Here is a 13,494-nt window from a genome sequence, read left to right as displayed (position 1 = left end):
CCTCCCCTAGAATCCTGGAGAAGGTAGACTGCGCTAGGCCAGACACAAGCCCCTCTGTTGACTGGTATGAGCCAGTTGCCAGGAAGTGTACAACACACAACAGCTTCTGCATACCAGTCAGAGCTCGGTTCCTATACCCTTGAGGGTCAATTTCATCCTTCAACACCTCATATAGGTTAATGAGGCTTGCAGATGTCAAGCGATATTTTTCCCTGACCTCCACTTCTGTCATCCCAAACAGGGTGACCCTAACCCTGTGTACCCTTGGTGCTCTTCCCCTCTGCTGATGCCTTCGTCTTATAGGCCCTGCTGGCCTATGGGCAGCTGCAGCAACAGCAGCATGGGGAGCACCAGGAACAGGGACAACAGCAGGAGGAGCAGGGAGGGCAGCAGCAGCAGCTGGAGCAGGGACAGCTACAGCACCATGACCAGGGACCTCAGCAGCAGGGATACCATCCAAAACAGGGGCTTGTAGGGGTTCCAGCACCCCTTGTGCCCCACGACGCTGTCTGACTCTAAATGCAATATACTGCAAGGGAAACATGGTGGCTAATGAGGGTGTGCATTTGCAGGTGTTTTAAGGCTGCAGGTGAGAGGTTGTGCTGTTTGTGATTGGTTTGACACACTTGCAGGGGCAGGAATAATAAATGCTTTTAAGAGGTTAACTATTTGTGAACAAGCTGCTGCTATGTATATTGTTAGGCATGCATTTGTTATGCCTTCTGAGAGTTACGTTGGTTTCTAAGTCAGTGCAAGGGTACCTGCGCCTTCAATTTGTGGCGAGCTGAGAATGGAGTAGATTTTGTAAAATCTGCGTGCGTAAGTCCTTACGCCGTATATTGGATAGCAAATTGCGCGTGTTTTGTATGTCAGTCTATGGGCCAAAAAACTACGGGCGACGCCAGAAATCTACGCGCGTAACTTCTAGCTTACGCCGTATATAGGATACCAAATCCGCGCAATTATTGGCGTCGCCGGCTTTTGCGGGCGACGATTTTTATCGGATCGACCCCCTGATGTGTTCAGCTAGCTCTCAGTAGTGCATGACTGCTCCTTCAACAAAGGACACCAAGAGACTGATATTTAAAGGCCTTTATGAGGCCTTTACTACTCTTTTACCATCTATTTTAAAATACTCCACAATTGAAGGGATGAAGTCCTACCATTCATAGGGCCATTGAACTTGACATTTCCACAACGCATAAAATGTTTCATTATTGCAAGTGAAGCATTATTGCAAGAAACATTCATTATTAATTTTCTAGCCTTTTGTTGTAAAAAAACATTTAAAATGTGTGCTTTTTTGCTTTCTCTCCCAGGTAAGTTTGGGTTAATACTTTTAGGCAATTTATGTGAACATTTGTTTACTTTTCCCTCCCTCTCTAACGGCTAGATTTAGAGTTTGGCGGTAGCCGTGAAAACCAGCGTTAGAGGCTCCTAACGCTGGTTTTAGGCTACCGCCGGTATTTGGAGTCACTGAAAATAGGGTCTAACGCTCACTTTTCAGCCGCGACTTTTCCATACCGCAGATCCCCTTACGTCAATTGCGTATCCTATCTTTTCAATGGGATCTTTCTAACTCCGGTATTTAGAGTCGTTTCTGAAGTGAGCGTTAGAACTCTAACGACAAAACTCCAGCCGCAGAAAAAAGTCAGTAGTTAAGAGCTTTCTGGGCTAACGCCGGTTTATAAAGCTCTTAACTACTGTACCCTAAAGTACACTAACACCCATAAACTACCTATGTACCCCTAAACCGAGGTCCCCCCACATCGCCGCCACTCGATTATTTTTTTTTAACCCCTAATCTGCCGACCGCCAACTACGTTATCCTTATGTACCCCTAATCTGCTGCCCCTAACACCGCCGACCCCTATATTATATTTATTAACCCCTAATCTGCCCCCCACAACGTCGCCGCCAGCTACCTACAATAATTAACCCCTAATCTGCCGACCGCAAAGCGCCGCCACCTACATTATAGCTATGTACCCCTAATCTGCTGCCCCTAACACCGCCGACCCCTATATTATATTTATTAACCCCTAATCTCCCCCCCTCAACGTCGCCTCCACCTGCCTACACTTATTAACCCCTAATCTGCCGAGCGGACCGCACCGCTACTATAATAAATGTATTAACCCCTAATCCGCCTCACTAACCCTATAATAAATAGTATTAACCCCTAATCTGCCCTCCCTAACATCGCCGACACCTAACTTCAATTATTAACCCCTAATCTGCCGACCGGAGCTCACCGCTACTGTAATAAATGGATTAACCCCTAAAGCTAAGTCTAACCCTAACACTAACACCCCCCTAAATTAAATATAATTTAAATCTAACGAAATTAATTAACTCTAAATAAATTATTCCTATTTAAAGATAAATACTTACCTGTAAAATAAATCCTAATATAGCTACAATATAAATTATAATTACATTGTAGCTATTTTAGGATTAATATTTATTTTACAGGCAACTTTGTATTTATTTTAACCAGGTACAATAGCTATTAAATAGTTAAGAACTATTTAATAGTTACCTAGTTAAAATAATTACAAAATCACCTGTAAAATAAATCCTAACCTAAGTTCTAATTAAACCTAACACTATACTATCATTAAATTAATTAAATACAATTCCTACAATTACCTACAATTAAACCTAACACTACACTATCAATAAATTAATTAAATACAATATCTACAAATAACTACAATGAAATAAACTAACTAAAGTACAAAAAATAAAAAAGAACTAAGTTACAAAAAATAAAACAATTTTAAACTAATTACACCTACTCTAAGCCCCCTAATAAAATAACAAAGCCCCCCAAAATAAAAAAATGCCCTACCCTATTCTAAATTACTAAATTAAAAGCTCTTTTACCTTACCAGCCCTGAACAGGGCCCTTTGCGGGGCATGCCCCAAGAAGTTCAGCTCTTTTGCCTGTAAAAAAAAAACATACAATACCCCCCCCCAACATTACAACCCACCACCCACATACCCCTAATCTAACCCAAACCCCCCTTAAATAAACCTAACACTAAGCCCCTGAAGATCTTCCTACCTTGTCTTCACCCTGCCAGGTTCTCCGATCGGTCCAGAAGAGCTCCTCCGATGTCCTGATCCAAGCCCAAGCGGGGGGCTGAAGAGGTCCATGATCTGGTCGAAGTCTTCATCCAAGCGGGGCAGAAGAGGTCTTCCATCTGATTGAAGTCTTCATCCAGGCGGCATCTTCTATGGTCTTCCATCCGGAGCGAAGCGGCAGCATCCTGAAGACCTCCTACGCGGAACATCCATCCGGCCCGACGACTGAACGACGAATGACGGTTCCTTTAAATGACGTCATCCAAGATGGCGTCCCTCGAATTCCGATTGGCTGATAGGATTCTATCAGCCAATCGGAATTAAGGTAGGAATATTCTGATTGGCTGATGGAATCAGCCAATCAGAATCAAGATCAATCCGATTGGCTGATCCAATCAGCCAATCAGATTGAGCTCGCATTCTATTGGCTGATCGGAACAACTCTGGTATCGAGAGTTGCATTTGCGGTAAAAATGCTCTACGCTCCTTTTTTGGAGCCTAACGCAGCATTTTTTTGGACTCTCAATACCAGAGTTAATTTTATGGTGCGGCCAGAAAAAAGCCGGCGTTAGCTACGCGGGTCCTTACCGACAAAACTCCAAATCTAGCCGTAAACTTCTATGGTTTCACATGCTTTTAAAAAGTGGATTATCAGTTTTCCATTAACAATCACGATAAGAAAATCATTCCTAAATTGAATTGGTGCTAAACTTCCTTAAGAGAGAGGGCAGGCTACCCCAGTCTGCACATGTGCAAACAGAGTTTGTGCTATATCTGAATATTAGTTTGTGATTGGTTAGCGAGGGTTTATTTGTTCTGGGGAAAAAAAGCTGCAGTTTTCATTGCAAAATTATTCTTTTAAATTAAGTTTCATAATTATTTAGTTTACAATTTGTGTTTAAGAACCCTTTATAACTGATATTATACTATAGTAATTATCTGGCAGTAACCCCAACCCATATTTTGTTACATTATTGATTCCATGGCTCATAGATCTGTTTAATTAAGAAAAACAAAAATCAAAATATATGCACAACTTTTGTTAATTGTAATTGTTAACCTATTGGCTGCCAGAATGTTCAACACATTGCATAGCAGCCACATATTGGAAATGGTTCTAATCTTGTTGCGTAATACTTTTCCGTGTAGGCAGTAACAAATGCAATAGTATTTTATCTGCACATTTAAATCAATTTAGAACATCCCAAGTTCAAAATAAACTATAAAAATAAAGAGGCAGCACTCCAACAATGATAAAGTGCCGCACGGCACGAAACATGTCAGGCCTCCGCCTCCTCCTCTCATTGTGATTGCTGTGTTGTGCATGCTTTTAACGTTATTAAATAAAGCATTTACATTTTTACTTATAAGGATTGTTGGAGTGCTGCCTCTTCATTTTTGTTACATTTTGGGGCTGGCTCGGCTCATTTTTTTGGCTGGCACCGTGCCATCAGTGCACGTTTCAGCTTGCCGAAAATCATTGGCTTGGATTGGACTATAGCATACACACCTCCTGGGCTGGAGCAACGTCATCACCTTTGCACTATCAAAATATACTATCTTTATATGATTTATTTAATTAAAAGAACCATTAATGTATTATGAATATGAAGGTGAAAAATAAAATGTGGATTTTTTTTGTAATATACTTCCATTAACAAAAATGCTTCTAGTAAAAGTTATTACTATTTCAGCGGCATATGCACATATGCTAGGAGGGACCAGAGGATCCAGTTTCAAACACCATGCCTGCTTGTTGGTGAAGACTTAATTTGTGTCATATGTGCCACTTCTCTCTGAGATGGTGTTGTGTTTGAATACTGGTGCACAGGGCTCTCAAAGCATATTTGCATATGCTGATGAAAAATAGTAATCACTTTTACGGAAGCATATTTGCTAATGGAAGTATATTGCAAATTGTTTTCTATTTAAAATTCAAATGCACCCATGCACATTTCAGTTTTGATCTTGCTATCCCTTTAAGTAAACTGTCAACAACTGGTACAAGTGTTTTACTGTAACCACCTCATTGAAACTAATTGAGTGCTATTCCTCATCTCTTCTTCAGCAGCTCAGTGCTACCTTATACTATATACAAACAAAAATATAAAACTTTATTTATTTATAATTATTTCATTTAATACAAAAAAAAAACAGGTTTTTGAAAAAGCATCTTAAATTTTAATTCCTGTATCCTATTATTTCATACATTTCCTTCCTACACATCACATATTTATATTTCCTCATAAAAAGTTTAAACATTTGAATTCATTTTGGCACATCATTGCAGGGTATTTACATCCCTCAACACCCATGAACCTCGTCAACCTTTCACAAATAGTGAAGTTATTTAAAAGTGCTAACAACTCTTTAGACAATGTGTCACAAATAAGTAAAACCACTTACCTGAAGGTGTGAGAGCTAACAGGATAAAGGTGAGGCTGAGAAAGTTTCTCATGATGACAACAGACTTCATGTACGTTTTGGGTTGAGAATGACAGTCTGTTCTCTGAATCAGTTATGTTACAATAAAGTGGTACACAGACATTTTATACTACAGTGTTAACGTATAGCAGAGGAGAGAAAAGAGGAACAACCAAATGTATTTTATCATAAAGAGAAAGGTGTTAATTTGTTCATGAATTTTAATGAGACATTCTTTAGACAAGGGATATAAAACATTGCAGTGCAGTTCAATCTGCTCAATGAGCTTTTTTTATTGGATAAAAAATAAAGGGACTTGAAACCCATAATTTTTCTTTCATGATTCAGAAAGAACATACATTTTAACCAACTTTCCAATTGACTTCTATTGTCTAATTTGCTTAGTTCTCTTGGTATCCATTGTTGAAAGCATACACAGGTAGGCTCAGCTGCTGTGAGCTTGCTGCTGATTGGTGGCTGAACATATATGCCTCTTGTCATTAATGTGTGTAAGAAAAGGGCATAGACCAGCGCTAGGACCCTCACCCCTCTTCTTGGTATAATGGGATTCCCTCTATCAAAAATCCCTGAGTTCAAAGTAGGTAAAAAAAGTAGGTATACATGCCCTAAAAAAGCTTGGGGAATCCTGCAGAGATATACAAGTATTCTATTTAGTACTCTGGTTTGGTTATCTTAATATTGGAACAAATACAGATATTGCAACCCCAAAATGGTTAAAAAATTGTGTAGATCCCAAGTCTTCAACACACTTTAATGTGTTAACGGAGTCCTCAAAGTAACTTTGGTGTCCTTTTGCTGGTTCCTCTCTGACAATTTAAAAAGCCTGCTTATCAGAATTAGTGATGTAGCGAACTGAAAATTTTCCGTTCGCGAACAGCGAACGCGAACGTCCGCAACTGTTCGCGAACGGGCGAACCGGGCGAACCGCCATTGACTTCAATAGGCAGGCAAATTTTAAAACCCACAGGGACTCTTTCTGGCCACAATAGTGATGGAAAAGTTGTTTCAAGGGGACTAACACCTGGACTGTGGCATGCCGGAGGGGGATCCATGGCAAAACTCCCACGTAAAATTACATAGTTGATGTAGAGTCTGGTTTTAATCCATAAAGGGCATAAATCACCTAACATTCCTAAATTGTTTGGAATAACGTGCTTTAAAACATCAGGTATGATGTTGTATCGATCAGGTAGTGTAAGGGTTACGCCCGCTTCACAGTGACAGACCAAACTCCCCGTTTAACGCACTGCAAACAACCGCAAACAGTCCATTTGCACAACCACGAGATAGATAGATTTGATAGATACATAGATACATAGATTAGATAGATAGATCAATAGATGCAATATACATTTGATAGATACGATAGATAGATAGATAGATTTGATAGATAAATAGATAGATTTGATAGATAGATAGATAGATAATTTCCCAGACAGAGAATTACAAGACGTGCGGTCTGTGACCCATGGTAAGGTTCCCAGAGGAAGTTGCGGCGCCAGGGGACGTGTATATGGCATGGATTTTAGGAACCGGGAGATGGAAAAAGATGCTTGGTCGGTCCTCCTACTTCAAATTTGGGGCACTGCGCGTGCAATCTACTGTGCCACCAGATATGAGTGGTGTGTTAAGTAGTACTATTCTGATCAGTTTAATACCTGTTACTCCCCCTATCGGGGGAGGTGTATATGGCATGGATTTTAGGAACCTGGAGATGGAAAAAGATGCTTGGTCGGTCCTCCTACTTCAAATTTGGGGCACTGCGCGTGCAATTGTGGCCGGACTTTTAGCCGACGGACATTTGGCTGACGGACATTTGTCCGACGGACATTTGGCCGAAACACAAGTGGCTGTCACAAAACAGTCCGGCCACGAGATAGATAGATTTGATAGATAGATACATAGATTAGATAGATAGATCAATAGATGCAATATACATTTGATAGATACGATAGATAGATAGATTTGATAGATAAATAGATAGATTTGATAGATAGATGATTTCCCAGACAGAGAATTACAAGACGTGCGGTTTGGGACCCATGGTAAGGTTCCCAGAGGCAGTTGCGGCGCCAGGGGACGTGTATATGGCATGGATTTTAGGAACCGGGAGATGGAAAAAGATGCTTGGTCAGTCCACCTACTTCAAATTTGGGGCACTGCGCGTGCAATCTACTGTGCCACCAGATATGAGTGGTGTGTTCAGTAGTACTATTCTGATCAGTTTAATACCTGTTAAGCCCCCTATCAGGGGACGTGTATATGGCATGGATTTCAGGAACCAGGAGATGGAAAAAGATGCTTGGTCGGTCCTCCTACTTCAAATTTGGGGCACTGCGTGTGCAATCTACTGTGCCACCAGATATGAGTGGTGTGGTTTTTGAAGCCACAGTGCAGCACCAGAGGCCAGAAAAATTTGGCATGTATTGTACACATGCCTGAAAAATTAGGTATTGTTGCAGCCGCTGCTGTAGCAGCGGCCATAAAAATTGATGTTTGTTTCCCAGGCAGAAAGTGCCCTAAAACATTGCGGCTTGAACCCTAGTTGGTGGCGGATAAGTCACGCAAGTCATCCGGCATTCAAAGATAAAATACAGCAGTGTGTGGACCATTTTTAGCCCAAGGCAGCTCATCTCATCAGGCCTTTTTTACTCTAATTTATCGCCCAATGTCAGTCCCTTCGGGATCCATCCCTCATTCATCTTAATAAAGGTGAGGTAATCTAGACTTTTTTGACCTAGGCGACTTCTCTTCTCAGTGACAATACCTCCTGCTGCACTGAAGGTCCTTTCTGACAGGACACTTGAAGCAGGGCAGGCCAGAAGTTCTATCACAAATTGGGATAGCTCAGGCCACAGGTCAAGCCTGCACACGCAGTAGTCAAGGGGTTCATCGCTCCTCAGAGTGTCAAGATCTGCAGTTAAGGCGAGGTAGTCTGCTACCTGTCGGTCGAGTCGTTCTCTGAGGGTGGACCCCGAAGGGTTGTGGCGATGCATAGGACTTAATAAGCTCCGCATGTCCTCCATCAACAAGACGTCTGTAAAGCGTCCTGTCCTTGCCGGCGTGGTCGTGGGAGTCGGAGGATTACTTTCACCTCTTCCCCTGTTAGATTCCCGTTGTGCTGTGACATCACCCTTATACGGTGTGTAAAGCATACTTTTTAATTTATTTTGGAACTGCTGCATCCTTTCCGACTTGCGGTAATTCGGTAACATTTCAGGCACTTTATGCTTATACCGGGGGTCTAGTAGCGTGGACACCCAGTACAGGTTGTTCTCCTTCAGCTTTTTTATATGAGGGTCCCTCAACAGGCACGACAGCATGAAAGACCTCATTTGCACAAGGTTGGATGCCGAGCTACTCATGTCCCATTCCTCGTCCTCAGTGATCTCACTGAAGGTATCTTCTTCCCCCCAGCCACGTACAACACCACGGGTACCAGATAGGTGACAACGAGCACCCTGGGATGCCTGTTGTGGTTGGTCTTCCTCCTCCTCCTCAAAGCCACATTCCTCCTCTGACTCCTCTTCCTCACAATCCTCTTCCAGCGTTGCCGCAGGTCCAGCAAGTGATGCTGATAAGGCTGTTTCTGTTGGTGATGGTGACCACAACTCTTCCTCTTCCTCTTCACGCTCATCTACGGCCTGATCCAGCACTCTTCGCAGGACACGCTCCAGGAAGAAAACAAATGATATGATGTCGCTGATGGTGCCTTCGGTGCGATTGACTAGTTTTGTCACCTCCTCAAAAGGACGCATGAGCCTACAGGCATTGCGCATGAGCACCCAGTAATGTGGCAAAAAAATTCCCAGCTCCGAAGAGGCTGTCCTAGCACCCCGGTCATACAAATACTCGTTAACGGCTTTTTCTTGTTGGATCAGGCGGTCGAACATTAGGAGTGTTGAATTCCAATGTGTCGGGCTGTCGCAAATCAAGCGCCTCATTGGCATGTTGTTTCGCCGCTGGATATCAGAAAAGTGCGCCATGGCCGTGTAGGAACGCTTGAAATGGCCACACACCTTCCTGGCCTGCTTCAGGACATCCTGTAAGCCTGGGTACTTATGCACAAAGCGTTGTACGATCAGATTACACACATGTGCCATGCACGGCACATGTGTCAACTTGCCCAATTTCAATGCCGCCACCAAATTACTTCCGTTGTCAGAAACCACTTTGCCGATCTCCAGTTGGTGCGGAGTCAGCCACTGATCCACCTGTGCGTTCAGGGCGGACAGGAGTGCTGGTCCGGTGTGACTCTCTGCTTTCAGGCAAGTCAACCCCAAGACGGCGTGACACTGCCGTATCCGGGATGTGGAATAGTACCTGGGGAGCTGGGGGGTGCCGTTGATGTGGAGCAAGACGCAGCAGCAGAAGAGGACTCAGCCGAGGAGGTTATGGAAGAGGATGGAGTAGGAGGAGTAGAGGAGGTGGCAGCAGGCCTGCCTGCAAGTCGTGGCGGTGTCACCAACTCTGCAGAGCCACGCATTCCATGGTTGTCAGCCGTCAGCAGTTTTACCCAATGCGCAGTGTAAGTGATATACCTGCCCTGACCATGCTTTGCAGACCAGCTATCAGTGGTCAGATGGACCCTTGCCCCAACACTGTGTGCCAGACATGCCATTACTTCCTTTCGCACAATCGAGTACAGGTTGGGGATTGCCTTTTGTGAAAATAAATTTCGGCCGGGTACCTTCCACTGCGGTGTCCCAATAGCTACACATTTTTGGAATGCCTCAGACTCCACCAGCTTGTATGGTAAAAGCTGGCAGGCTAAGAGTTCAGACAAGCCAGCTGTCAGACGCCGGGCAAGGGGGTGACTTTGTGACATTGGCTTCTTACGCTCAAACATGTCCTTGACAGACACCTGACTGTGGGCAGATGAGCAGGAAATGCTCCAGAAGAGAGACGGAGTGGCGGATGGTTGAGAGGGGGCAAGGAGGACAGCAGTGGTTGACGTGGCTGAAGATGCTGGATCAGGAGGAGGATGGTGGCTTTGAGTTTGTGTGCTGCTTCTACTCATGTGTTGATCCCATGATGTGCGATCATGTGCCTTCGCAAAGCAGTTGAAACCTAGGTGGGTGTTGGACTTCCCACGACTCAGTTTCTTTTGGCACAGGTTGCAAATGGCATCACTGTTGTCAGAGGCAGACACACAAAAAAAATGCCACACTGCTGAGCTCTGCGATGACGGCATTCTGGTGGTGGTAACAGCATGCGTTGATTGGCGTGCTGTCTGACTGACCCTGGGTGCCGATGCATGCTGTCTGACTGTGCCACTAGCTCCTTGCGACAACCTCCCCCTGCTTCCAACTCGTCTCCTCCTCCTCCTCCTCTCTGTCTCCCCATCTGAACTTTCCCCCTGTTCTTCTTCTCTTCTAGCGGGCACCCACGGTACATCCACCGATGCATCGTCATCATCAACCGCTTCACTTGTATCTGACAAATCAACAAAGGAAGCAGCAGCGGGTACAACATCATTATCATCACACCGTACGTCCATGTCTGTAATGCTGCCTGACTGAGACATATCACTGTTATCTACATCCTCTGTCAATGATGGTTGCGCATCACTCATTTCTTCCAAATGATGTGTAAATAACTCCTCTGCCAGATCAAGTGAAGCGGCTGTGGTGCTAGTGTTGGTGGTGGCGGCAGGCGGGCGAGTGGTAACTTGAGAGGTGCCCGTAGATAAGCTGGAGGAGGATGGTGCGTCAAGGTTCGGAGCGGAAGCTATAGAAGATTGGGTGTCCTGTGTTAAAAAGTCAACTATGTCCTCCTCAGAACTTTTCGAGTTCATGGTACGTGGTCTCTGAATACTGGGCATTATTCTAGGGCCAAAGGGAATCACAGCACCACGACCACGACGGCACCTGCGGGGTGGCCTGCCTCTGCCTGTCATTTTTTTTTAAATGTACACTTACACTACTATTAAACAAGATATGAGTGGTGGCACTGGGCAAGTGGGCACAGTATATGCTGTGAGCCTGACACAAAAAAGCAGACTGATGTTTCACAGTCCAAAAAGTTTTTTTTGTTTTAAATGTACACTTACACTACTATTAAACAAGATATGAGTGGTGGCACTGGGCAAGTGGGCACAGTATATGCTGTGAGCCTGACACAAAAAAGCAGACTGATGTTTCACAGTCCAAAAAGTTTTTTTTGTTTTAAATGTACACTTACACTACTATTAAACAAGATATGAGTGGTGGCACTGGGCAAGTGGGCACAGTATACGCTGTGAGCCTGACACACACGCTGGCAGGCAGGCAACTGCAATTAGATTACACAAGCAGACTGATGTTTCACAGTCAAAAAAGTTTTTTTTTTTAAATTTACACTACTGTTACACCAGATATGAGTGGTGGCACTGGGCAAGTGGGCACAGTATACGCTGTGAGCCTGGCACACACGCTGGCAGGCAGGCAACTGCAATTAGATTACACTAGCAGACTGATTTTTCACAGTCAAAAAAGTTTTTTTTTTAAAAATTTACACTACTGTTACAACAGATATGAGTGGTGGCACTGAGCAAGTGGGCACAGTATACGCTGTGAGCCTGGCACACACGCTGGCAGGCAGGCAACTGCAATTAGATTACACAAGCAGACTGATGTTTCACAGTCAAAAAAGTTTTTTTTTAAAATATATTTACACTACTGTTACACCAGATATGAGTGGTGGCACTGGGCAAGTGGGCCTGGCACACATTCTGGCAGGCAGGCAACTGCAATTAGATTACACTAGCAGACTGATGTTTCACAGTCAAAAAAGTTTTTTTTTTTAAATTTACACTACTGTTACAACAGATATGAGTGGTGGCACTGGGCAAGTGGGAACAGTATACGCTGTGAGCCTGGCACACACGCTGGCAGGCAGGCAACTGCAATTAGATTACACAAGCAGACTGATGTTTCACAGTCAAAAAAGTTTTTTTTTTTTAAATTTACACTAATGTTACACCAGATATGAGTGGTGGCACTGGGCAAGTGGGCACAGTATAGGCTGTGAGCCTTGCACACACGCTGGCAAGCAGGCAACTGCAATTAGATTACACTAGCAGACTGATGTTTCACAGTCAAAAAAGTTTTTTTTTTTAAATTTACACTACTGTTACACCAGATATGAGTGGTGGCACTGGGCAAGTGGGCCTGGCACACACGCTGGCAGGCAGGCAGGCAACTGCAATTAGATTACACTAGCAGACTGATGTTTCACAGTCAAAAAAGTTTTTTTTTTAAATTTACACTACTGTTTGTTACACCAGATATGAGTGGTGGCACTGGGCAAGTGGGCCTGGCACACACGCTGGCAGGCAGGCAACTGCAATTAGATTACACTAGCAGACTGATGTTTCACAGTCAAAAAAGTTTTTTTTAAAATTTACACTACTGTTTGTTACACCAGATATGAGTGGTGGCACTGGGAAAGTGGGTCTGGCACACACGCTGGCAGGCAGGCAACTGCAATTAGATTACACTAGCAGACTGATGTTTCACAGTCAAAAAAGTTTTTTTTTTTAAATTTACACTCATGTTACACCAGATATGAGTTGTGGCACTAGGCAAGTGGGCACAGTATACGCGGTGAGCCTGGCACACACGCTGGCAGGCAGGCAACTGCAATTAGATTACACTAGCAGACTGATGTTTAACAGTCAAAAAAGTTTGTTTTTTTTAAATTTACACTACTGTTAAAACAGATATGAGTGGTGGCACTGTGGGAAAGTGAGCCTGGCACACACGCTGGCAGGCAGGCAACTGCAATTAGATTACACAAGCAGACTGATGTTTCACAGTCAAAAAAGTTTTGTTTTTTTTAAATTTACACTACTGTTACACCAGATATGAGTGGTGGCACTGGGCAAGTGGGCACAGTATACGCTGTGAGCCTGGCACACACGCTGGCAGGCAGGCAACTGCAATTAGATTACACTAGCAGACTGATTTTTCACAGTCA

The 13,494-nt window shown here is 43.7% G+C and overlaps 1 protein-coding gene across 1 annotated transcript in view; it reads right to left on the bottom strand.

Annotated features, from left to right (window-relative positions):
- The window catches only part of LOC128639101 (phospholipase A2 inhibitor gamma subunit B), a 51,468-nt gene extending 45,822 nt beyond the window's left edge, over positions 1–5,646 (bottom strand). Inside the window, exon 1 of the mRNA XM_053691252.1 lies at positions 5,497–5,646. Coding sequence (XP_053547227.1) covers positions 5,497–5,566 — 70 coding nt within the window. The 5' untranslated portion in view covers positions 5,567–5,646. The remainder of the gene's footprint in view (positions 1–5,496) is intronic.
- Positions 5,647–13,494: the final 7,848 nt, after the last annotated feature.

The sequence above is a fragment of the Bombina bombina genome, chromosome 8 (genome assembly GCF_027579735.1).
Source record: "Bombina bombina isolate aBomBom1 chromosome 8, aBomBom1.pri, whole genome shotgun sequence".
NCBI classification, from domain to species: domain Eukaryota; kingdom Metazoa; phylum Chordata; class Amphibia; order Anura; family Bombinatoridae; genus Bombina; species Bombina bombina.
Note: the sequence above shows the minus strand (reverse complement) of the source record. Positions and strands in the feature narration are given on the sequence as shown.